This window comes from Oenanthe melanoleuca, chromosome 12, assembly GCF_029582105.1.
Source record: "Oenanthe melanoleuca isolate GR-GAL-2019-014 chromosome 12, OMel1.0, whole genome shotgun sequence".
NCBI classification, from domain to species: Eukaryota; Metazoa; Chordata; class Aves; order Passeriformes; family Muscicapidae; genus Oenanthe; species Oenanthe melanoleuca.
The window spans coordinates 14,452,866-14,476,844 of NC_079346.1; the positions used below are offsets into that span (position 1 = coordinate 14,452,866).

General features: G+C 53.3%; 1 protein-coding gene across 4 annotated transcripts in view; it reads left to right on the forward strand.

The window, feature by feature from the left end:
• STAB1 (stabilin 1) overlaps positions 1 to 23,979 on the forward strand; it is a 52,291-nt gene extending 28,312 nt beyond the window's left edge. For 3 of the 4 annotated variants that reach the window (XM_056501331.1, XM_056501333.1, XM_056501332.1), the window contains 42 exons: positions 201 to 248; positions 1,103 to 1,233; positions 1,618 to 1,729; positions 1,958 to 2,035; positions 2,394 to 2,495; positions 2,957 to 3,064; positions 3,554 to 3,685; positions 3,847 to 3,975; positions 4,647 to 4,703; positions 5,494 to 5,589; positions 7,243 to 7,438; positions 7,845 to 7,940; positions 8,882 to 8,927; positions 9,524 to 9,603; positions 10,465 to 10,590; positions 11,037 to 11,110; positions 11,432 to 11,506; positions 12,090 to 12,209; positions 13,106 to 13,153; positions 13,271 to 13,354; positions 13,918 to 14,064; positions 14,207 to 14,341; positions 14,967 to 15,026; positions 15,585 to 15,761; positions 16,220 to 16,306; positions 16,761 to 16,907; positions 17,078 to 17,143; positions 17,648 to 17,873; positions 18,432 to 18,581; positions 19,093 to 19,197; positions 19,624 to 19,731; positions 19,852 to 20,045; positions 20,603 to 20,747; positions 21,136 to 21,269; positions 21,548 to 21,713; positions 21,933 to 22,039; positions 22,240 to 22,359; positions 22,713 to 22,865; positions 22,986 to 23,105; positions 23,280 to 23,426; positions 23,570 to 23,731; positions 23,865 to 23,979. In XM_056501331.1, coding sequence (XP_056357306.1) covers positions 201 to 248; positions 1,103 to 1,233; positions 1,618 to 1,729; positions 1,958 to 2,035; positions 2,394 to 2,495; positions 2,957 to 3,064; positions 3,554 to 3,685; positions 3,847 to 3,975; positions 4,647 to 4,703; positions 5,494 to 5,589; positions 7,243 to 7,438; positions 7,845 to 7,940; positions 8,882 to 8,927; positions 9,524 to 9,603; positions 10,465 to 10,590; positions 11,037 to 11,110; positions 11,432 to 11,506; positions 12,090 to 12,209; positions 13,106 to 13,153; positions 13,271 to 13,354; positions 13,918 to 14,064; positions 14,207 to 14,341; positions 14,967 to 15,026; positions 15,585 to 15,761; positions 16,220 to 16,306; positions 16,761 to 16,907; positions 17,078 to 17,143; positions 17,648 to 17,873; positions 18,432 to 18,581; positions 19,093 to 19,197; positions 19,624 to 19,731; positions 19,852 to 20,045; positions 20,603 to 20,747; positions 21,136 to 21,269; positions 21,548 to 21,713; positions 21,933 to 22,039; positions 22,240 to 22,359; positions 22,713 to 22,865; positions 22,986 to 23,105; positions 23,280 to 23,426; positions 23,570 to 23,731; positions 23,865 to 23,915 — 4,845 coding nt within the window. In that variant the 3' untranslated portion in view covers positions 23,916 to 23,979. The remainder of the gene's footprint in view (positions 1 to 200; positions 249 to 1,102; positions 1,234 to 1,617; positions 1,730 to 1,957; positions 2,036 to 2,393; positions 2,496 to 2,956; positions 3,065 to 3,553; positions 3,686 to 3,846; positions 3,976 to 4,646; positions 4,704 to 5,493; positions 5,590 to 7,242; positions 7,439 to 7,844; positions 7,941 to 8,881; positions 8,928 to 9,523; positions 9,604 to 10,464; positions 10,591 to 11,036; positions 11,111 to 11,431; positions 11,507 to 12,089; positions 12,210 to 13,105; positions 13,154 to 13,270; positions 13,355 to 13,917; positions 14,065 to 14,206; positions 14,342 to 14,966; positions 15,027 to 15,584; positions 15,762 to 16,219; positions 16,307 to 16,760; positions 16,908 to 17,077; positions 17,144 to 17,647; positions 17,874 to 18,431; positions 18,582 to 19,092; positions 19,198 to 19,623; positions 19,732 to 19,851; positions 20,046 to 20,602; positions 20,748 to 21,135; positions 21,270 to 21,547; positions 21,714 to 21,932; positions 22,040 to 22,239; positions 22,360 to 22,712; positions 22,866 to 22,985; positions 23,106 to 23,279; positions 23,427 to 23,569; positions 23,732 to 23,864) is intronic. The other variant, XM_056501334.1, reaches the window with a different exon arrangement.

The following is a 23,979-nucleotide window of genomic DNA, read 5'->3' on the forward strand; positions in this document are numbered from 1 at the left end:
TTTTTTTTTAATGGCTGAAGTTTGAATTAGAAGTGCCCATCTCTCCTCACAATACATGGTGCCTGTAATGGTTGTGAAGTGAGAAGAATGCCAAAGTCATTGTTGCCAGATTTGATATTGCAAAGGGTTCCTTTCCCCCACCCTGAGCTCCCAGCCCTGTGCTCAGCAGAGGTAACTCTTCTGTTGTTTCTTTTTGAAAGGAGCTGGCCAGGAATTCCCACTTTGCAGGCTTCTATGACTGGGTTAAGGTAAGAGAAACCATGGGACACCTACAAGGGTAAATTCTGTAGAAATGGTCTGTGATTGAGTCTGTTAGAGAACAAGCAACTCCATTTATCTTTTTCTTTAGAGAAACAAAACAAAGCAAAGGAGAAATGGTTACAGAGCAGGCATGTAGAAAAGCTGTGGAGCTTAGGGTAGAATGAGGGTCTTGAGTGAGTCTTGGGGACTTTGCTTCTCTCACAAGAGAAAGCTGGGGCTGTGCTACACCTAATTTTCATGGTTGTACCATCTGTAACTCCTGGCCATCAAAAAATAGCACAGAAGGGAAAGAAGAGGTAGCATCATAACACTGTTTTTCAAAAGAACATCCTTTGGCACATTAGACTGCATGTTTGTTCCTTTTCTCATTGCTGCTTCCCTATCTCTGGTGTGGGAATAAGAGAGACCCTCCACAGACTGCATCAGGTCTGTGGAAACACACTGTGACTGTCAGCCTCTGACTTGAGCTCCAGCTCACCTGACCTGCTGCACACAAAATTGCTTTTCCCAGCAGTTATCTCACTCCCTCCCCCAGGACTGGTGCTGGGGATTCAAAAAGGATTTATGGGTATGATTGAATGTGTTTGAAGGAAAACTGAATTGGGAAGGTAGAGCTTAAAGCAGCAGGGCTTCCCTTGGCAATCAGGTTTGGGAAAACCACCTGTGGCACTCCTTGATTGCCAGGCCCAGGAGAGGATCCTACTGTGTTCCTGAGCACCTGCCTTGTTCCTTCACATCCCTTCCATGTGATTGTGAGAGTGGGATGGTTGGGGATGTATTTTCCACTATGGATGTGGCTGTGGTGTGTCTTATTTGTTCATTTTTGTGCTTTGGACGACAGAAATCTCTCTTCAGCATCCCAGCAGGAGCAAATGTCACTGTCCTGGTGCCATCAGAGGCAGCTATCAAGAACTTGAGCAGTGCTGACAAAGATTTCTGGCTGACCCCTTACATGCTGCCATTTTTAGTCAGGTATGAGGAGCCTCCTGCCTTTGCTTTACTGGGACAAACAACAGTAACAGAGCCATGAAATTTTTTTTTTTTTTTTTTTTTTTTTTTGTGCATGACCAATAAGGATACATCTTGAGATAAATATAGAAGCAAGTTTAAATATCTAGAAGGCAAAAATTATGTAGGCTTTTATAACATCACAGACCATGGGAAGTGGGTTTATTTTTAATGTGTTTGCAGAGAGATTTCCCATTCAGATGGCATCAGAAAAATTCTCTCCATTGTTCTCTCCACATGCTAAACTACTTCCTGTGAGAGCTGTGAATGTTGGGTGGTGTGGTCTTATCTCCCTGTCATTACCAACAGTTCCCTAATCTTTTCTTTATCTGATTTTGTTCCCCTCAGAGCCCACTTCCTTGAAGGTGTCTTCACTGCTGAAAAGCTCAAAAAGCTTGATGGGCCAGAATTACCCACTCTCAACCCACAGACCAGATGGCAGATAAACACCACCAGTGGTGTAAGGGTTTCTTACATAAGGCTCATGTACCAATCTCAGATTTAACTGCTGAGGGGCTGCTGTATCCAGTGGGGAGCCTGGCTGGGACACTGGTGCCCTCAAATGCAGGCATCATTCAAAAACTGTACCCAGATTAACCATGTGCAGCCTTGAATGAGCAATGTATTTGTTTTCATTTTGCATTTGCACTTCCTAATCCTTTTGCTCCTCCCTCTGGTTCTCGTGCAGGTATTGACCATCCAGAATGCAAGCATAGTTGTTAGTGACATCCCTGCCAGCAATGGCATCATCCATGTCCTCAGCCAGGTATGTCAGTACACGTGGCACTGGGAAATGCTGCAGCTGTAGCAGCAGCCTCTGTGATAGGGCCAAGGAGGAACACATGTCTGGATGGTTAGGAAGGGATATAAAGCAAAATGTGTGAGGTTATCACAAGGTCTTGACAGATGTTTCCTGTGCAGCAGTGGTCAGTGTTTAAAACATTTGTCTCCAGGACCACTGGGAAGAGAGTTCCCCTTCTCTTGGCTGATAGAAGAGTTCAGGCTGCTGCAGGACTGTGTAAAACAAGTCCTTTTAATTGCCTTCCTTGCAAGCAGGACAGGAGTCCAGTGAGATTCCCCTCAGGAATTTGCTCAGCCTTGCTCTGAGCCTGCTTTTTCTGCAGGTTTTGTTGCCATCCCCAGGAGATGTCCCCCCAAGCCCTCCTGGCCTGCAGGAGCAGCTCAGCACAGTGGCCTCCTTCAGCATTTTCAAGGAGTTGCTAGAGGTAAGCAGGGGAGGTGAGCTCAGCTGTCACTGCCAGAACTGTCTTCTGGGCAAATGCCCACCTTACCCTGTACTGGGGGACCTAAATTTGGACTGCCTGGTAAAAAAGGGAGACTGTGTGTGTCCCACATAAGGGATCTTCTCGAAAAGCTTTTGAGGAGCCAAAGAGTTAATAATTGCAGTTAATAATAAAATCCAGATCTCTAGATCACTGGCATGTGTTACAGTGGAAGATGACCTGTCTACTGCAGGTGCTCTCATCCCTATACAAGGCAGAGGAAACCAGAAGAAAGGGAAGGCTTTTTCATAGCTGGGAAGCTGCTCTTATGCCAGCTAGGACAAGAAGCAAGCAATCAGATGTGCCTTTGTATTTCCTCTTGCCTTTGCAATTGATCTCAGTTGTGGTTTGGGTTTTAGTGAGTACAGGTTAATTGCTAATGTTACTGTTTGGACATCTTTTAGGAGTACCAGCTCATTGGGAAAGTTGAGTCCTCTGAAAAATACACAATTTTTGTTCCTGGAAATAGTTCCATTGAGGAGTACTGCCGTGCTGCCAATGTGACCCAGCTGGTAAGCTCACTGCTTGCTTGCAGTTTGAATATGTGCTGTGGTGGGTGCAGGGGCATGTACACTGGCAGACAGTAAACAAGCTCAGGGCATGTCAGCATGCAGAGGAGATGAATATCTGATGCTAAAAGCAGGAAGAAATGTGGCAGAGAAATGAGAGGATTTCCAGGGGTGTTGCAGTGGGATCTGAAAAGAATATTTGGACCCAAGTGCAGAGTAAATTAGTATGTGGATAGATGGCACAACATGTTCCATTTCCTGGCTGGCTGTGGCAATTTTCAGACTTCTGAAAGGTTCCAAAAAACATTAATGGTTTCATCAAGAATCAGAATCATCAAGTGTGATCAGTCATGTGTGACAGAGAGCTACTAGGCTCTGTGGGTTTAATTAGCCATTACAGGTGCTTAGGAACACTTCTTATGCCATAGTTCTGACTGAATTGTAGTCTAGGAAGTCAAAAGACTCCAAACATTTCCATTTTTGTGGATTTAGGACAATGAAACAGTGCAGTACCACATTGTACTGGGAGAGAAGCTCTTGCCTGCAGACTTGAGAAGTGGAGTTCACAAGGAGAGCATGTTAGGGATCTCCTACTGGCTGATGTTTTACCAAAACAGTACCCAGGTAAGGGAGGCAGTCTGTTCTTCCATCTGAGGCTGCTGACTCACTACTCCCATTTCCTTTTGCACACCCTCACAAGTTTACTGCTGGGACTGCCTTGGAGCTGCCAAGCAATCCATAGGAGTTGAAGGTTATTGTCTCAGCTGTTACCTCCTGCTTTGCAGAAGTTTGCCAATAATGTTCCTTTGGATGGAAAATCCCTCGAGACGAAGAACGGCATCCTGATCGGGGTGTCCCAGGTGCTGCAGGTGCAGAAGAATCGCTGCACTGCCAATACCACCACCATAGTGAAGGTAATGCTGGTGACCAAGGACCATTTCACAGGGTTCCTCCAGCTGTGAGCCAAACTGGGGGTAACAGACAACCTACCCTGGCTGTCCTCCTGGGTGAGACAGGAGCCTGTGGTGTAACCCAGATGAGCCTCATCAAATTGTGGGAATTTGGCACCTCCTACCTGGAGATTCTGTACATCTAAAGCAGCTCTTGTGCAGATCATGTTCAGTTTCCATGGGGTTGGCTAGTGCAGGGACTCCCAGATACTCAGCTGTGGAAGGAAAATCCAGCTCAATTTTTGAATGACCACAAGCTCCCTTAGAAAATACTCCCTGGTTTGCCTGGGAGTCATGGCCAAAAGTGCAGCTTGCATGTACCTTGTGGCTCATGGCAATTGAGCCACTAAACCTGAAAATTGCAGTGTCAGACTGAGGTAAATCTGCCTGCTACAGATCAGGAAAAAAAAGTATTTGCAGCCTTATGGGAAGGAACCCCAGGGCTACAAAAATCCCTGAGAATCAGGGAAGGTGTAGCATTTCATCTCTCCTTTTGGTGTTTTGAGCCACAGAGGTAAAAACATTTTTGTCCCAGCCAGCAGCTTGTAGAGCAGCATTTGCAATTCAAGATTAGTGTCTTGGTGTGATGTGGGCAGAGGACACACTTGTGACTTTTCCTGTTCTCTCTGCCCTAGTCAAGGTGTGGCAAGTGTGACAAGGGGATCAAGTGTCCTTCTGGATCAGTTCTTGTGGTGAGTCTTGGATTTGTGTGACAGCTCACAGACTGGTTGCAGATAATGCTCTGAGGTTCTTTTATTGCTCTATAGGTGTCATCTTGACACCTGAAAAAATGTGCCCTTGAGTCCTCTGGGGCTCATCCATTGCTGAGGTTTGCAAGAAAGAACAGAAACCAAGGGAGGGTTACACAGGAAAAAGCATGGACATGAATCATGGCGCTCCACCTAGAGCTGGCACCAGGCTTTGCCTGAATTTCAGGAGCCTTTTACTTTTCCCATTTAACAGGGAAAAAGAGATGTCTTTTTAAAAATTTTATCTCTGACTCTTTTGGAATTATCATCAAGGAAAGCCAATTTAGGGGTGCCTGTAGCAATTTCCCTGCCTGGGCCATTGATTTGTTCATGCAGATGGGCTGGTTGTGCCTGCAGCTTGTTTGTGAGTGAGTGGCAAACACTTCCAGATAGGAAAATAAGCATTTCATTTCCATGCTGGCTATGAATTTCCTAGCAGCTACATCTGGCCTCTTAAGCCTTGCTGCTTTACCCTTTGCCCAAAAGTTCCCAGTTCTTTTTTCTCAGTATTCGGACTAACATGTACCATGGGTTTGGCAGATAAAAAATATACTCTGTGTGATGACCTCATATCCAGAGATGCTTCATTGGTCTCAACTCTGGATAGTTCAGATTTTTAGGGCTATTCCTATCAGACACAAAGCAAGAACACTGCCATATGCACCAAAATGTACATTGTTTGTCTAAATATTGTGATATATCCTATCTGTGTCTATGTCAATTACATCCTCAGGAACCCCCTGGAAGCAAGAAGCTCGTTAACTGTGGCTTGCGCTCCTCAGGGACAAGAATAGATGGCTGCCATTTCATCTGTGCAAAAGTTTCTCTGGTGAGGAAAGCATTTGCCTCTGATTCATTTTGGCAAAAGCAAGATGGGTGTCAGAAGCACAGCCATGGGAGTGCAGGCTGGGCTGAAATCCTGGCTGTGTTTGTGCCTTTGCATAGCTGAGACTGGGGCTGTCTGGGAATCACTCTCCATCCCAGAGGTGAAGGGCACTGGAGCAACAGAAAATCTGCAGAAATGTCTGCACAGTGATGGATTGGGATTTGCTGATTCGATATTGCTGCTCTGGTTTTGTCCTGCAGAGGAAGAGAAGGAGTTGAATGTTTGCAGTCTGGTTTCCTAAGGAAATGAGGCATGAATTATGGCATTCTGCTTGTGCCTGTTATTCCCAAATAACTGATGACTCATTGGAGCCAAACCAAAGGGAGGAGCAGAAGGGCTCACACCTCATTTGTGTGTGTTATGGCCCCTACCAGTTTTGTGAAAATGGGTTACTGGAAGAAAACACTTAAAGAGAAAATGGTAAAAGAAAGACTTGTGAGAATTTGATGTCTTATAGATGTTGCAGCATCACTTGGAAAGTTTAGAGGGAATGGGAAATCGAAAAGGGAGAGAGGGAGTTAGACTTCCTGTACTCACATAGAGAGTTTCAGTCAGAACTTGTACCTCATTTGGCACTTTTGCATTGCTTCATTAGATGGTGTTTCTCATCATCTGTACTGTCCAACTTTGTTCTGTCATGAGTTGATGCAGAAAGAAGTGAGAGCAGTTAGACCAGGCTTTGGAACCAAATCACCTCCTGGCAGAGGGTCTTTTTGCCCAGCAGAGACAGAATGAGAACACAGGCAGGAGACAGGCTGGAGGGGCACAGGATATTTCAGTTCCCACCAAGGAGCCCGTGTTTCCCAAGGGCAGTGAAGCTCTGGGCAGCAGAACACCACATTTGAGGGTGTTCAACCTACTGCTCCTTCCATGTGCTGTCAGAAATCACGGCTGTCACACAGGGAGGGTGTCACGATCCGCTCAACCCAAGGGGAGTCGTGATGGTTTGACACCAGGGTGCAAAAGACAAAAGTGAGAGACTCGGGTTTTATTCAGCAGAAAGAAGTAATGCAGTTTATTGTGTGCCAACAATTCAGTTTTTGCAATAGAAGAGAGAGAGAGAGAGAAAGACATAAAGGAAATGAAGTAAAAGGGGAGAAAGAGAGGATGGGATATTGCTACCAACAGATGGGATAAATCCCTGTGGTTGTCCGACGATAGACACATCTTCAATCCGTTGGGGAGAAAGAGATCTCAGAGTCTCTTTAGGAAAGTCACTTTTTATAGTCCTTGTCCAAAGCCAGTGGCCTCTGGCCAAAAGCTGGGGAGATGTCTGGACTATTGTGTGCAGGGATCATTGCTCCAACAAGCAGGTGCAGGCACAGGGCTCTATAAGCAGCACCCTGCTCCAGGGCAGCGTGCCATGGCAGCACAGGCACAGCTGCAGACAGTCCTTGGCCAGCACCCACCTCGGCCAGGCCAGAGCTCAGGCCAGAGCGAGCGGTGGGGCCCTGGGGGTCAGTCTGTGATGATGGTCGTGAGGCAGATCACAGAAACCTCGGCGCGGCCCTTTCAGAGGGGAATCAAGCAGCTCCCCCAGTGAGCTGTGCCCTGTGTGTGCTGCATGGACGGCTCACATCCTGCTCTGTTTTCCAGAGGTCCGTGTGCTGCCCCGGCTACTACGGGCACCAGTGCGAGATGTGCCCGGGGCGGCCGGGCCGGTGGTGCTCGGGGCACGGCGAGTGCCAGGACGGCAGCCAGGGCAGCGGGGAGTGCCGCTGCCTCGAGGGCTTCCACGGCACGGCCTGCGAGATGTGCGAGGTGGGGAGATACGGCGCCGACTGCGCAGCAGGTGACACCGCGGCCCTGCCGCCCGCGCCCCACGCTGCTCGCGGGAGGACAGTGGCTGAAGAGCAGTCGGGAGGGGTGGTGGGACAGCACAAAGGTCCCGAGGCTCTGAGACAGGCAGGTCTCTGCCAGGTCTGTGACAGAGAACCAGAGGAGTGGCCCCGTTCCATCCCCAAACCAAGCATGTGCTGTGCTGTGCTTCCCTTCCTGCTGCCACCCACGCTACAGCCAGCAGAGCCAGGTCTCTTCTGGGCTTCTTGGCCTGGCAGTGAGGGATCAAGAGCTGATACTCCTGTGGCATTTTCTTTTGATTCTTGATGGCAGTTTGATGTGTTGGATTAGGAAGAGAGCAGCAAGACTGTGCTGGTGACCCTGGCTGGTCTGACAGTGGTGTTTGTGTTTCCCTGCAGAATGTGCCTGTGACAATGGCATTTGTAACGATGGACTGCAGGGGGATGGGAGCTGTGAGTGCTTCCCAGGCTGGACAGGCCTCACCTGCCAAGAAAGTACGTGAGTGTGAAGGTGTAACAGTGGCAGGGAAATCTGAATGATCCTGCTGGGTCCACAGTCCCACATGTACTCTGTATTCCCCCAAAAACCTTTTCAGGCTCTGCTTTCTCATTCCTGCCCACAAGCTGCATTTGCTGTGACTTCCCCAACAGTACACGAGCCTTTGAGTTGTTTTGGTAAACCAATAAAAGCCTATCCCTGCTTCTATCTCCACTGAGGTTAGAGGCACCTCAAAAACAGCCCCTTGCTCTGGGAGAGAAATGGGAGCTTCCAGTCACATTGGGCTGGTCATGATTCTTGTTGCTTGCCTAAGAAGGTGGCAGGGCTTGATTTGAATTTTCAAAAGGCTACAGTGTGTTTGCTGAGCTGCATTTTCTGCTCACAGATCCATTCACTCAGGTGAGCTCAGGCCGTGGTCTGCAGTGTTCAATAAATCTGTCATTGTGTGTCAAAGTAACATGCTGAAGATGGATTTGGGATTTTGATTAGCATTTGAGTGAGGAGAAACCTGAGCTTCTAAGTACCTTGGGATGTTAAAGGTTTGCACACAAAGGTTGATTTTATTGTGAATTTAGAAACAGCAATCAAGCAGAGCTGTCCTATCTAGTGTAAGTGTCAAGCATGAAAGAAGTTCACCTCTTGCTTCAAAAGGGCCAAAACCAAATGGCTCTATATTCTGGATTAACAAGGTTTCAGTCCTTGTTTCATTCCTACCAGTGCAGAGGCCACACAGATAGAATAAAATTGAACTATTACCTCAGACAGAGAACATCAAATTCACTCCCTTGCAAAGTGCCAAAACATAAATCCCATGAGATTTTCCTGCTGCCACATAGGACAAGAGAGTTAGCATCACTCCTGTCTTGCAGGCTCCTTTTCTCTAGATAGAAATGGCCTAGCTGAAAATTCCAAGTTATATTTGTGTTTTCTCTTGCAGGAATCAAGGTTGACTTATGCAACAACACCTGCCATCAAATGGCCAAGTAAGTGCAGTGTGTTTGTGTGAGTTTTACACAGAGGTGGTTCTGGCTTAGGGCTTGGCAAAGGGCTGGCAGAAGGTACCTACTCACCAAAGATGCATAATTGTCAGTTCCTTTCTGGGAACCCTCTTTGGACCTGAGCCATGGGTAGTCTTCCCTAGGATTTTGTCCAAGCATAAATCCACTCTAAGTCCCTTCAACTGGGAGAAAGCAGAGATAAGGCTGCCCTTATCTATGGAGCTAATCAACCAGCCATTTACAGGCTCCTCCTGCCCCTGCCAAGGAATGAAGCAGGGCTGGAATGACTCCTGGTGCTCCCTTCTCCATCCCTTATCCTGACTCCTGTTTCAGGCAGAGCCCCTGCCATCCCTCTTGTACCTTGCAGAAGCTCCTGGGTGTAGTGAGGCTGCACTGTGGGAGGCCTAGGCTGGACACCAGGTTCTGGCCAGCATGATTGGAGTGTTTGGAGCTGTGAAGGAATCCCTGGAGTGTGCCTGCTGTGGTTATTGTGGTCTCTTGCATGTGCCAGATTTGTACAGTGCTTCCCACCAGCCCAGCAGATCAGTTGTCAGTGATTGTTTATCCCTGTCTTGTTTCAGCTGCCTCAACAGTTCCACAGATTCCCTGCCTACCTGCTTCTGCTCTGCTGGATACACAGGGAATGGGACCCATTGCACAGGTCTGTCCAGCAAAGACAAGGTGAAATAATGGCAGGAAGCTGCCAGAGGAAAGATCACTCAAATCCTTTTCCTCTCAGCCACCCACCATGAACTCTGCCATGCTTTGGTAGAGATGTTTTCCAGTCCAGAGCTTTACACAGGAGGCTTTTGATGTTGCTAAGCCTGCAAGAGAGGGATAAAAAGACAGGCAAGTGCAGGAGGGCAGTTCTTACTGCCTGATACACATTAATGGATTGTAGTTGTTGCAATATCATAGTATTGGTGGCAAAGTTATAACAATTTTGGCCATGAATCCTTGGAATGTGGGTGTTTCAATTCCCTAGAACTTTGTGATTCTTCTATTTGCTGGCCATACCAAAATCAGGTAATACTGCAGCAGTAGGGCCAAAATGAGGCAGGATTTCAGGATACTTCACCAGAGCTACATTACAAACCTTGTTTGTGTCAAAAGCAAACAGACCAAGAAAAAAAAAAGTGATAAAATTGTAACAGTCAAAACACTGGACATTCCAATTTCTTTTCATTATTGCCCTTGTTGGAAGGTGAGTTAAGGGGGGAAAAAGCAAAAAAAGCCCAAACATGTACATTGTTCACGTAAATGTATTTTTTCTTATCTAACCATTAGCAATCAGTGAGACATACTGTGAGGGAAAGATTTCCAATTCTGAGGTTACTTAAGCTCAGCTTATTTACTTGGACTTGGACCTCTCTCAGGTCTGGATAAGGCCCCATGTCCCTAAAGAACCAACAGTTTCATTGAGAAATAAAGAGATTTTACCAAGATGTTGTGATTTTGTAAAGACAGATGATCATTCCTAGGTACTCTGAGCTGATCCTGCTCCTCTTGTTTTTGGTAACAGAAATAGATCCCTGCACTATTGACCACGGTGGCTGCTCCATGCATGCTGTGTGCACCAAAGTGTCCCCAGGAGAGAGAACCTGTGCTTGCAAGGAGGGCTATGCTGGGGATGGGACACTCTGCATGGGTGAGTGCTCAGAGTGCTACCTGGGGGTAGCAGGGAAGCAGCATCAACACTAAGGGGAGTTTTAGACTAAAACACCATGTTTTGGTCTCAAACAAAAAGATTCCTGTGAGATTTCTTGTTGTATTCATGTCATGGAGAGGCCCAGAGACAGAGGGGGAGGGCAGTCTCCCACAGTGGAGCTAGAGGGAGCCCAGTCCTCTCATATTCTTTAAAGTACACCCAGACAGATTTGGAATTTTCTGTGGGCAGATTTGTCACAGCTCAGAGACCCACCTGTGTCAGGAATAAACTTGCAGTTGCACCCTATTCCTTTGCTATCACAAGACACTTTCCCAGGAAAGTAGAAAAGTTCTCCCTGTTGCTTTCCCAGTACCTCTTTGGACCATCAGTTCCCAGCTGCCTTGAGCAGCCCTCAGCAATGACTTGGCCTTATTGTTTTGCTGCAGAAATTGATCTGTGTCTGGAAAGCAATGGGGGCTGCCACGCCAACGCAGAGTGCATCAAAACAGGCCCAAAGAAGGTGAGTGTAGGGTGGATTGTCACAGCTGTGCAATTCTAGAGACAGTCCTGTCCATTGCAGAGCCCTGCTTTGTGTTTTCTCCCTTCCAAGCAGAGAAGGTTCCCTGGCAGAGCATGAAAACCTTGCTGCTTCCATGAGAGCAGATGGCTTTGCTGGCCAGAGGCTGAAGGCAGTCTTGGGTTATGTTTGTTGTGGACACAAACTTGGTTATTCATGGAGGCAACAGTGGATGCTACAGCACATGCCTTCTGTCCAGGGCAGCCCTTGTGTGTTTCCTTTACTGGGTCCCAGTTTGAGCCCAAGGCTCTCTTCTCCCTCCAGGTTGCCTGCAACTGCCTGCCTGGTTACAGTGGGGATGGTGTGAGCCAGTGCAACCCAATCAACTTGTGTGAGCAGGTTTGTCTGCATTTGATATGTCTGTTTTTGGTTTGCATGTAGCCTTCCAGAGGTGAAGGCCACAGCCTGGAAGTGTTCCCTTCTCCCAGGAGTTAACAGCAGGAACAGCATTAGCCTGGTAGGCTGCAGCTGAAGTCTTGCCTTTCCACATACTAAAGGATTTCCTTGTGTGTTTGGTCTCCATTGCCTCCTGCAGTCACCTGCAATTATGTCAGTCACCCAGCATTCCCTCAGGGTGGGAAGAGGGTCATTGGGTTGGAGGCACGTGGCTTTTTCCTTTGTGCCCATTTCACGTGGGATGTGCTCAAAAGCCTCAGAGTGTTCTTGTCAAAGTGTCCCTCTGAACCAGAGGCTTTGTCATGGACTCTGTGTTCCAAAGTGAAGTGTGAAAGTCTTATTTCATGGGGTGATTTGGTGCTGGGAAGCCCTTGAGAATCTGGGTGAGGTTTATTCTAAGGCACCAAACAGGGGGGATGGATGGTTTCCTTTCACTGGGCTGGATGGAGTTTGCAGCTCCCACATGCAAGCAGCAGTCCAGGTGTTGGAGGAGCTCCTCCAAGCAGCTTTTTGCTTTCCCTGCCAGAACAATGGAGGCTGCAGCCCCTTTGGGCTCTGCAAGTACACGGGCCCTGGCACTCGGAACTGCTCCTGCTCCTGGCACAGCATTGGAGATGGCTTCACCTGCCGTGGCAAAGTGCACCAGGTGAGAGGCACGTGCTGCTCCTTCTGTGTCCCCTGCCCTGCAGCAAACCACTCCCTCCTCCAGAGGATGAGCAGATCTTGGTGTCACTGACACCTGTGTGCTTTGAGCAAGCTCTCCATAAATCATAGGTGTGTTTGGTGTGCCAGCTATGGGAGAGAATCGTGGCAAAGAATCGTGCTGCAAAGGGAGGGAACACTCCACTGCTGTCAGCAGCATTAGCCATACCTCCAGGCACTGCTTGCTCCATGTCATAAACAAATGGGAGTGATCTTGTTTTTTCCCAAGGCAGCTCACTTCTGCCCAGTGGGATCAGGGCAGGTGTCCCTGTGGCCATGGACTTGGGACCCAGTCTGGAGGGCAGCAGTCTATGGCCAGTTCTGCTGCCAGGACAGTGTCTGTCCTTGGGCAAGCTGGTGACCTTTTCAAGCACTGCCAAATAAAAGCTTGTGCCCACAGCAGAGCCACAAGAAAAGAGATGGGCTGTGTGTGCCTATGCTCCTACTGCAAGTCAGTGTGGTGAGGAGAGGGCATTTCCCCTGCCAGGGTGTGTCTGCCCTCTGGACAGCATCCCAGAACTGTGGCACAGTGAGATTAAAGCAGAGATTTTGTGGAGCACTCGAGGTGTCCCATGAGGGCAGTTACCCATGAGGGAGGTGTCCAGCCAGCTCTCATCTTCTGTCCTCTCCATCCTGCAGCAGTTGTGAATGGTGCAGGCAGAGCTCACTGCAACATCCCTGCCATGTGTGCCTGCAGAGCTGGGGAGGGAGGGAAGATCTCTGTGGTGTCTCTTTGGGGTGGGAGGGTGACCCAGAGTGCAAGGAGCAGGTGTGTGTGCTGGTTGGTGAGCAGCAAGTGGAAGGGACCCTGCTAACACTGGCTGATTCCCTTTGTTTAAGGAGCTGGGAAGGATTCCAGATGCCTCCATGTTCTTCAGGATGATACAGGTTGGTGACAGCTTTGTCCTTGTCTCTGTGTAGTAAATCCCACCTAGGGCTTTCTGCAAAGGGTCTTGCTAACTGGAACAATGTTTTGTGCTTCCCACAAATGCTCTCCTAACACAGGCAGAAAGCATCAAAGAACTCAGCGGGGCAGGGCCTTTCACTGTGTTTGTGCCACAGACAGATCTCATAGGAAACACCACAGTGGTAAGTGCCCTCCCATGCCAAGCTCTGTCGGGTGTTTGACAGCTCTGGGTCTGTTCTGTCCAGTGAATCAAGGCAAAGGGGCTGCACCATGGAGTGTCAAAAGCATCCCCTGCTCTCCATCAGTGTAAAAGCAGAAGTTTGGAGGCATCTCACTGAGGAGACAGCCTGGACAGGGGTGGACTTATCTCCTCTTGTTGGAGATACGTCTTGTGGGCCTCAGAGGCAGTGCCAGATCAGTGGTGTGTGGTGGCTTTGTTGCCCATGGGCTGATAACAGCGAGGCTCCCATGTGTCTGTGACAGACCCCTTACTCCTTCTCAGGAATAAGGAACGGCAGCATTTGGTGTCAGTGTAGTGCAATATCCTAACTCCATCACTGACTAGTCAAGCTGGTTGAAATTTCCCAAAGTTCTCAAATGATTTTGTGCCTTCTGTGTGTTTTTGGGGGACCATCTTCCCTGCAGGGAGGAGTCAGAGGGAACTCAGGTCTCCCTGATGGGGGCTGAGGGCCCTGTGTGCAAGGCAAAGTGCTGGTGTGACCTCACTCCTGTTCTGTGTCTGCAGTTTGAGGAGTGGAAGAGCAGAGGTCTCCTCCGGGACCTGCTTCGCTACCACATGGTAGGCTGCCAGAAATTGCTCTCCAGTGACCTGGAAAACCAGGAGTCCCTCACATCTTTATCTGGCCACAAGATAAAGATCTCAGTGAGCGAGGTAATTCCCTTTGCTGTCCCATTTGTCAGGGTGCTGCTTTTTCTGTCAGGTGGTTGTGGCAGGCGACCTGCCCGGGGCCCACAGGCACTCCCAGGGAGGAGCTGTGCCTGGGGCAGCCCTCAGCAGGTCCCCTCTCTCTCAGAATAGCATCACTCTCAACGAGGAAGCCAAGGTGGTCACGAGTGACATCGTGGGTGTGAACGGGGTCATTCACTTCATCAACAAGATCCTCACTCCCAGTGACCTGGTGGGCCATAACATCTCAAATCTCTCACAGGTAAGGCTGGAGCTGTGCCCTGGTGTCAGGGCTGTGCTGAGCTCAGGGACAAGATCTCTCTCCCAGCAGCACTGCCTCAGCCCAAAGCTGCCTGGGCTGCTCTTCCTGTTCCTGACTGCCTAGGGGTTGTCTGAGGCCACAGATTTGGCTTGTGAAGGTGACAGCATTTGTGGCATAGCCATATTTGGAACATAAGGAGCCTTTTCCATCACTAGGGGACTACAGTTCTAGATGTAGGCAGGAGGATCTTGTCCTGTGCCAACCATTACACTCCTTTTCCAGCACAGAGCAGGTTGCAGCATGAGCTTGCCAATGCCTCTCTGTGACTCCTTAAGCAAGCATTAGGGGCTTATAGAGCCTACATTTTACAGAATATAACACATTTCCTGTGCAGCACAACAGAGTGCTGGGATTCGTCCCAGCTCCTGCCATAGCAGTCTATCCAGGATGAATCACAAAAGTGGTGGCTGCTGGCTGCCAGCCCTTCCCAGGCCAAATCATCAGCATGATGGTGACAGAGTCAAACTTGTGTTTAGCCATGTAGCTGTTGCCTGTCTGGTTTCTCCCCTGCACAGCAGGGATGGGGAACCCTTAGTGCCAGCTGTTTGCTTTGCTCCCTCTGCAGCAGAACATCACGGAGGTGGCCGAGTCCTTCGGGTACAGGATGTACAGCAGGCTGCTGCAGGTGAGGCTGTGTCCCGGGTGCCCGGGGCAGTGCAGTGTGCCGGGCAGGGCTGTGTGCCCGGCTGGGGCTCTCCCTGTGTCCCTGGTGTCCCGGGGCAGGGCTGTGTGCCGGCTGGGGCTCTCGCTGTGTCGCTGGTGCCCCGGGGCAGGGCTGTGTGCCCGGCTGGGGCTCTCTCCCTGTGTCCTGTGTCCCCGGGCAGGGCTGTGTGCCTGGCTGGGGCTCTCTCTGTGTCGCTGTGTCCCGGGGCAGGGCTGTGTGCCTGGCTGGGGCTCTCTCCCTGTGTCCTGTGTCCCTGGGCAGGGCTGTGTGCCCGGCTGGGGCTCTCTCCCCGTGTCGCTGTGTCCCCAGGGCAGGGCTGTGTGCCTGGCTGGGGCTCTCTCTGTGTCGCTGTTTCCCGGGGCAGGGCTGTGTGCCTGGCTGGGGCTCTCTCCCCGTGTCGCTGTGTCCCTGGGCAGGGCTGTGTGCCCGGCTGGGGCTCTCTCCCTGTGTCCTGTGTCCCCGGGCAGGGCTGTGTGCCCATCCGGGGCTCGCTCTCCCCGTGTCGCTGTGCCCCGGCAGGACGCGGAGCTGCTGCCGCTGCTCGGGGACCCGGCGCACAGACCCTTCACGCTGCTCTGGCCCACGGACGCGGCGTTCAGAGCCCTCCCGGAGAGCCGGCAGAGGTTCCTGTACCGCAGGGAGCACCGCGACGTGCTGGCCTCCTTCCTCAAAGCACACATGATCAGGGACACCAAGGTGAGTGTGACACACACGGGCTGGCGTGCCACGGCCACACCAGGGCCACTGTCTGCTGCTGTCAGAGTGACCTTGCCAAACGTCCTGCTGCCATAGAACACGCTGTCTTGAGTAGACCCAAGGCTGTTTGAGCATTTGAGGCACCTACAGTGTCATTGTGAAACTCTGGAGGCTGAGCTGAAAAATTCTGTACACAAGGCTCACAGGCTCTCGTGTACAGGGTTATGAACCAGGGAGAGTCCAGCTGAGCAAAGCCAGAACCTGCTTTTCACACTGGCCCCTCACTGTGCAGGAATCTGGGACTAACCCAGCACAGCTGTGCTGTGCCACCCACACCAGCTTCAGGGACTGCCACACCACATCCCTCCATTGGCCACTGACCCCTGTCCTCACCAGGTGTCAACATGAACTGCCAGTTTTGCAGTCTCTCCTTCACATTCTTCTTTTTTCCCTCTTAGATTGTTGCTGGTAACGTGCCCCAAGTTGAAACCATACGTACCCTGCACGGCTCCACCATCTCATTCAGCTGCAGCAAAACCCACGTGGTGAGTGTTAATGATTCCAGGCTTGGCTGCCCATGGAGCAAGTGTCCCTGGGCATGGCAGGGGCCAGCAGCACCACCAGCTGGTGCTTCTGGCAGGGAGTGACCACAGAGCTGGGGTGCTTGCAGGCTGGGACACCCCATGCCCTGGCTACAGCTGGCAGGGAAGTGCAGAGGTGTGTGGTGCCTGTACATGACTGCCACAATGATTGGCTGCAAAGCCAACCCCATGGTGCCACAACCTTTAGAGAGAATGTGCTGCATCGACAGAAGCCATCCTTAGGAGAGGTGGCTGTGAAAATGTTAAGTGGGAAGGGTGGTCAAGGACATGTGCACAGAGATTTTGGAGTTCTTGGGGTGATTTAGAAGCCATGGCAGCCAAAACCGAGCAATTTTTGGGTGATATAGCCAGGATGTAGGATGTGCCAGAATCACAAGTTGCTTTCTCCCTCTGTTAGGGGGAGATTCTAGTGGGGAACAGCGATGCCACCATCATCCAGAGGCACATGGAGTTCAATGGGGGCATTGCTTATGGCATTGACAGACTGCTGGAGCCACCAGATCTGGGGTCTCGGTGTGACGAGTTCACCCTTGTTGAGCTGCAGGTAAGCACCTGGGGTGAGGTAAGGGAGAATCTGGGCCACCCCTGCAGCCCCATGCCTGGGGAGAGGGGTGTCTGGAGGGCTTGCTGCTCTTCCTTGGCAAAGCTCTGAGCAGCCAAGAGAGGCAGCAGCACATACTGAGTTGTTGTGAAGTTTCTTTCTCCCCTCCACAGGGATCTACAGAGAGCTGTGGACTCTGTGGCTTTGAGCCACCCTGCCCTGCTGGCTCCGTTCAACGGGTAAAGCTCACAGCTTTGTCACCAGGGAGGCCCATCAGGGGATGCTTGACAACACCCATGTGCCCCTCATGTTTTAGCAGCAAAATGAAGGCCCACCTACCTGTGGCAAGCCCTTGGCTCAGCCATATTGTCCATGCCTTGCCCCAAGTCATGCAGGAGCTGGCCTTAAAAATATGAGGTCCAGTGGTCTTTTCTTGGCCAGTCCTATGTGGGTGACAGTGGCACAGGGGTCCTTCCAACAGCACTGGGGGTGGCTCTGGGTGCTTTAGAGCAAAAGAGCTTGGCCTGAGAGCGGCTCAGGGAGCCCTGAGGGGGCAGTGGCTCTACCCTGCTCTCACTGCTGGCTTCTGGCATGTGCCTGAGGTTCCTCCATTGTCACCAGCCCCAGCACATGTTAGGAAGCCTCTGTTACTTGTCATAAAACTGAATGACTAGCACAAGAAAAGACAGGGCGAGTTGCCAGTGGCCAGTGTTGCAAACTATGTTGTGCCTGTTTGCTCACAGGGGGAAACCAAGCGCTGCTACTATTACGGGAACCACCTGCTGAGGAACACGTTCCTGCTGCACCGCAGCTCCCTGCTGCGGCCGGCCTGGCCCCAGCCCCCGTGGGACCCCTTCAGGAGACACTTCTCTTCCAGGGGGCCTCTCAGGCGAGGCTGCAGGAGGAGCTGCGTTTCCAGCCAGTGGCTCCCGCAGTGCTGTGCCAACCACTATGGCCGGGACTGCCGGGGTAAGAGGCACTGCCCTGTCCCCAGAGAGAAGGTGACAATTCTGGCTCAGCACATCTGACATCCATGAGTGTGCTCCCCTGGAGAAGGGCGGGCAAGAGCCCAGGCAGGGAGCCCCAGGCTGTAGAGGGCGCAGGGAGCAATACCCTGGGATTATAACAGGGCTCCCTTTCCTTGGACAATATATTGTCTCTGTGAATAGTCCACAGGGCTGCTGGGGGTGGCTGCCAGACATGTCACTCACCTCTAGATGTTGTAAATTCTCAATCGTTCCCTGCCCTTTGTGCCACGGGCAGCTTTCACGTCCTTCGTGCGGGGCAGGACAGCGCAGACCCAGCACATGACACCAGGGGTTCTTCCCAGGCTGGAAGCTGTGCCAAATTTGTCCCTCTTGCCCCCGTTCCTAAGTTTTCCAGACTGCTGAGCTCTGTGGTCCGAGCTGCCCGTGAGCAGCAGCTCAGGGACAGCGGTGTGCGGGGTCTGTGCGGGGCAGCGGGTGGCTCCCCCCCAGCACAGGGTCCCTTTGTCACCAGAGCCTCACTAAGGTGCCCCGTTTGCAGCGTGCCCGGGAGGGCTGGAGGCGCCGTGCAACAACCGCGGGACCTGCGATGACAAAATCGGCGGCTCGGGGATCTGCAACTGCAGCCAGGAGTTCATCGGGACGGGCTGCGAGCTGTGCGCGCCCGGCAGATACGGCCCGGAGTGCCGAGGTACCGCGGGGCAGGGGGCGGGCTGGGCAGGGGGCGGGCTAAGGACACAGCGTCAAAAACCCGCCTCGTATGGCGAGCACAGCTGAAAGCCCCGGTTTGGGAGAGAGTATTTCACTGTACTGTGAGCTGGGGGACACAGAAGTTGTGATGAATCCTGTACACAAAGAGCATCGCCTGGGACATGCTCAGCAGGGACCAATGTAAGACAAAAGCAAAGGGAGGGAAAAGAGAGACCTCCATCCTCCCATCCCCAACTGGGCATCACAGGGTCTCAGAGTGAGAAACACTTCCAGAAATGCCCAGGGGAGAGGAGTGATGGGGTATTGTGGGTGCAGAGGCTTCTCTTTCTCTGTGAAGGGCGGGTGTGACAGGGGCCAGGACTGGCAGGATGGGATGTGTTGGGCTCCTGTGCCCACCTTCACACCTGCCTGCAATGCCACATTTGTGCCATGTGGCTGTCCCAGGACCTTTTCATCAAGGCATAAATGCTGTTTTTGTCCATTCCTCCCAGAGTGCAACTGTACTGAGAATGGTGTGTGCAATGGAGGCCTGCACGGCGACGGCTTCTGCTTCTGTGCCGAGGGCTGGACTGGGGACCGCTGTGAAATCAGGCTGGGTGAGGATGCTCAGCTATTCCCTGGGACCCACCTGCTATTCCCTGGGACCTGCTGCCATATGGCTGCTGTCCCAGGAGCTGGGCAGTTCAAGCAGCTGTTCAGAAATATCTCAAAAAAGGAGCTCTCAGTTGGGAGGCTCATCCCGAGATCTGCCACGTGCTGTTGAGTGTCACAAGGGTTGGGGTGGTGAGGAAGGGCCAGAGGAGAAAAGCTCTACTGGATCATGATCAAGTCCCTGAGATGGTCCAAGGAGGGCTTGAGGCTGAGGTGAAGATCTGAGTAACAAACCTCTGTGTTTGGGTAAGGCACCTGCAGAAGAGAACGGGGGCAGGGAGAGAGGTGTGAGTGTGGGGCAGAGGCCGGTGGTGGCAGCCGTGGCCGTGTCGCAGCCCTTCGGTCACTGTGCCCCGTGTGTTCTGTTTCAGTGGTGGCACCCAGCTGCTCTCCCCCGTGCCACGCCCGGGCCGTGTGCCGCGCCGGCAACCTCTGCGAGTGCGAGCTGCACTACGAGGGGGACGGGAGAGCCTGCTCAGGTACGGGGCAGCACAGCAGGGGACCATCCCCGTGCTGGGGTGACAGCTGGCAGGACAGCCAGGCTGGCCCCAGGACACCTGATGAGACGGTTTAGTTAACCCAGGACTTCCCTCCCGCAGTGATCGACATGTGCAGCCAGGACAACGGGGGCTGTGCCAGGCACGCACAGTGCTCACAGACCGGCGTGAACGTGTCGTGCTCCTGCGAGCCCGGCTACAGCGGTGACGGCCACATCTGCGAGCCCATCGACCGCTGTGCCGACGGCAGGAACGGCGACTGCAGCGAGCACGCCCGCTGCATCAGCACGGGCCCGGTGAGCGCGGCTCGGGGCGGGACATCCCGTGCTGGGAGCACCGCCCTGGGACAGCCCTGCCGGTGTCCCCCCACTGCAGCCTCCTCCCCTCCGTGCCCTCAGGTGCTCTGCTCATCCTGCGGGTGCTTATCACCAGGCAGGGGCTGCGCTGCTGGGATACTTCAGGGGCTGAGGCTAATTTTCCCCACTCGTCTGTCTAAGGAGAAAAGATGTGTCAGTTGTGCCATTCCTGGGCTGTCCTGGGGGCTCCTGGATGGTCCTTCAAGGACAATGCTGGTCATTTTTGCGGAAGAACCAAAGTTGATCAGCACAGGCCAGAAGACGGGACTGGGAGAATGGTGTAGTGCAAGAGTCAGGAGCCATGTACCTCAAAGCTCAGCTCAAACTAACAGTACATGCCAAGGACTGGGTGTGACTGCCTGGGCCTTTCACAGCTCTTTCACAGCCCCAGCAGGCTGGGGAGGCATTCTGGAGGCTCCCCCATCTCCACAGGGATGCAAGGATCCCCAGCTGGCACTGTTTGCACTGACACAGCTCCCCCTTCCCTTGTGCTGCAGAACGAGCGGCGCTGCGAGTGCAAGCAGGGCTACGTGGGGGACGGGATGCAGTGCCTGGAGCAGGCCGTGCCCCCCACCGACCGCTGCCTGCAAAACAACGGGCAGTGCCACCGGGAGGCCACCTGCACCGACCTGCACTTCCACGGTGAGTGTGCAGCCCTGCGGGGCCAGGGGCTGCTCCATGGGAGGCCACATTCCTCACCCTTCACCTTTGGCCTGGAGCTCCCCTCAGACAGGTGGAGGGTGGGATGGCCCAGGGGACAGGGACTCATTCACATTTCCCTTTTCCCTACATGTCACATGGGGAGGTGAGCCATCCTCGTCTGCTCCATGTGACATGACATGGCCTCTGGTGGCAGTGGCTCCCATGGAGAAGGCGAGCAGCTCAGAGGAAGCCTCTCCCTGACTTGTGCCTTGTCCACAGCCCTCCCTCCTCCAGTGCTGCCCACAGTGGCACAGGGACCCACGTGGCAGCCCAGGGATGTGGCTCAGTGTGTCCTGTACTGATGCTCCTGTGCTTTGGTATTTTGCAGATAAGACCATGGGTGTGTTTCACCTGCAGTCACCCCGAAGAAAGTACGACTTCACTTATGAGCAGGCTCAGGCAGCCTGTGCTGCAGAAGGCGCTTCCCTGGCCACATTCCAGCAGCTGGGTGCAGCACAGCAGGTCAGGGCAGGGGTGGCTCTGTCCCCTCATGGGGCTGGGACAGGCCATGCACATCCTGGGGGTGACATGTGGGTGGGTGACCTCTCATCCCCTCAGCCAGGCCCTGTTTGCTCCATCTATATCCATGAAACAGGAGGGCTGGCTGATCTTGGCTGTACACTGGGATGGGACTTGTGACTGTGACCAGCACTTTGGATGAGGCACAATGGGAATGTCATTAGGCCAGAAAACCTGGGACAGAGCTATTTTTAATCTAATCATTGATTTTCCTCTTCTAGATGGGATTCCATCTTTGCTTGGTGGGCTGGCTGGACAATGGCACAGCTGGATACCCCACAGCCTACCCCAACCCCAGCTGTGGGTCCAGCCATGTGGGCATTGTGGACTATGGCTTCCGAAGCAACCTGAGCGAGACCTGGGATGCGTTCTGCTACCGGGAGAAGGGTGAGTGGTGCCAGCACCTCTCTGGGGACAGTCCTGTTGGGCACAAGAGCTGGGTCAGGGCAGCAGGCAGGGACTGCCCTGCAGCATGAGGGCAGGCAGGCATAGCCCCTCTCCCATGCCCGTGTCCAGAGGGAATGTGATGAGGGTACCCAGAAATCAAGAGGTGGTTGGTGCAGCCAGCACTGGTGAGTCCAGCCCCACTCTGGTGCTCCTTTGCAGATGTGACCTGCACCTGCCGAGATGGGTTTGTGGGAGATGGGTACTGGTGCAGTGGGAAACTGCCCGAGGTGCTGGCAGAGCAGGACCGCTTCTCCACCTTCTATTCCGTAAGTGATGCTCTCCTGGCTCTGCAGGAGCAGCAAGGCACAGGGAGGGATCAGCTGCAACAGGGAGGAGCTGGGGTTTGGTCTGTGTGCAAGACACAGAGGGGTTTTCTTTCCAGGGCTGGGGGCTCCTGGGCTGGGGAAGGTGATGGCATTGTGCTGCCAGCAATGTACTGAAGGGGAAGATCTCCCATCTCTTCCAGATGTTGCTTAATTTTGCCAATGACACAGAAGAAGGACTGGATTTTTTCATGTATTTGTCTGATGCCTCTGTTCCCAAAACTCTCTTTGCCCCTCTGAATTCTGGCTTTGCAGACAATGAGGTAAGCAAGCAGGGATGAACTATCAGACCCCAGAGGAGAGCAGGTGTCAGCAATGCTGGCATGACAGTGTGAAATAGTCTGGGGAAGGAGGAGGAATGTGAGTCAGAGAGGACCAGTGGATTGGAGGTTCCAGTCCAACCATTCCCTCAGAAGAGCCATTCTCCAGCTGGGCTTTGACAATCCTAAGGGTGGCTAATCCCCTCTGCTCTGCACATTCTGTGCCCTGTTTTCCATGAATGGAGCTGTCTGTGGCCATGAAGAGGGTTTGGGCTTGCCAGGGGGCTGCACAGCAGCAGGGAGAGGGGGAGACCAGCTCACCCATTTCTCACCCCTGTGCACTGGTGCTTATTCAGACACTGACAGGAGAAGAACTGAAGCTCCACGTGTCATCCAGCAATGTCATCCTCTTCAGCTTCAACCTCACGACGGGCACCACCATCCCGTCCCAGTCAGGATACGACCTCCACGTATCAGACCTCGCAGCGAGCAACAGTACAGAGCACTCAGTAGGTTTAGCCTTGCCAGAGGGCAAAGAAAGCCACGAGTTTTCACCACATCTCTTTTGAGACAGGGAATGATGGGGAGCCTTTCTGGGCAGGGGACATCATCTGTGTCCTGTGCTGTAGGACGCCAAGGGGATCAATGACACGATGATTGTGGAGTGGGACATCCTAGCTTTCAATGGCATCATTCACGTGATAGCAGAGCCTCTGAGGATGCCGGCGCCCGTTGTTCCCCTTGGCCAGGTGAGGCTGGGGCATGAACGGGGCTGGCATCAGGTGGCACTGGGGATGATGTGACAGGGTCATCCCGGCAGCTGGCCTTGTGCTCTGCTCCCTGCCGTGGCTCACTTTGGGAGCGCTGCCCACGCAGGGGCGCTGTGCGGGGCAGGGCTGTGACGGCGCCGCTGTTTTGGGCAGGTGAACGGCGCGGCGCGGGGCTCGGGCTCCGTGGCCACCGGGACGTTGTCAGCGCTGTGCTTCGCGCTGGCCCTGGCCGCGGGCGCCGGCGCCGCCTACTACTGCGTGAGGAGGCGGCGGCAGCAGGGGCAGTTCGGGTACTACCAGGTACGGGCGGGCTGGGGCCGCTCCCGGTGGGGTGTGGGCTCCGCTGGCTGCGCGGGAGGGGCCGGCACGCCAGGGGGAGCCCGCGGGCGATAACGGGCGCGCCCCCGTGCCTGCATTCCGCGCACCCGCCGCTCCCGTTGCAGGCCGATCTCCGCGAGGACGAGGAGCCCGAGCAGGAGGAGGAGGCGCGGCCCCGGCCCGACCGCGCGGGCACGCGCGCCGCCCGGCCCCGCCCACAGCGGCCTCTCGTGGCCATCCCCAACCCGCTGTACGGCGGCCACGCCCCCGACTACGAACCGCTGCACGTGAGACACGCCCCGCCCCGCCCCGCGCTCCCTCCGCCCCGCCCCGCGCTCCCTCCGCCCCGCCCCGCGCTCCCTCCGCCCCGCCCCGCGCTCCCTCCGCGCCCCCGCTCACGCCGCGCTCTCTCTCCCGCAGGACCCGCCCCTGGTGGACACCGGCACCGACCCCCGCGGGTTCCTGCAGTGACCCCGCGCGGCCCCCACCGGGCCGGACCCCACCGCGCCGCCGGGAAATAAACAGCTCAGCGCCA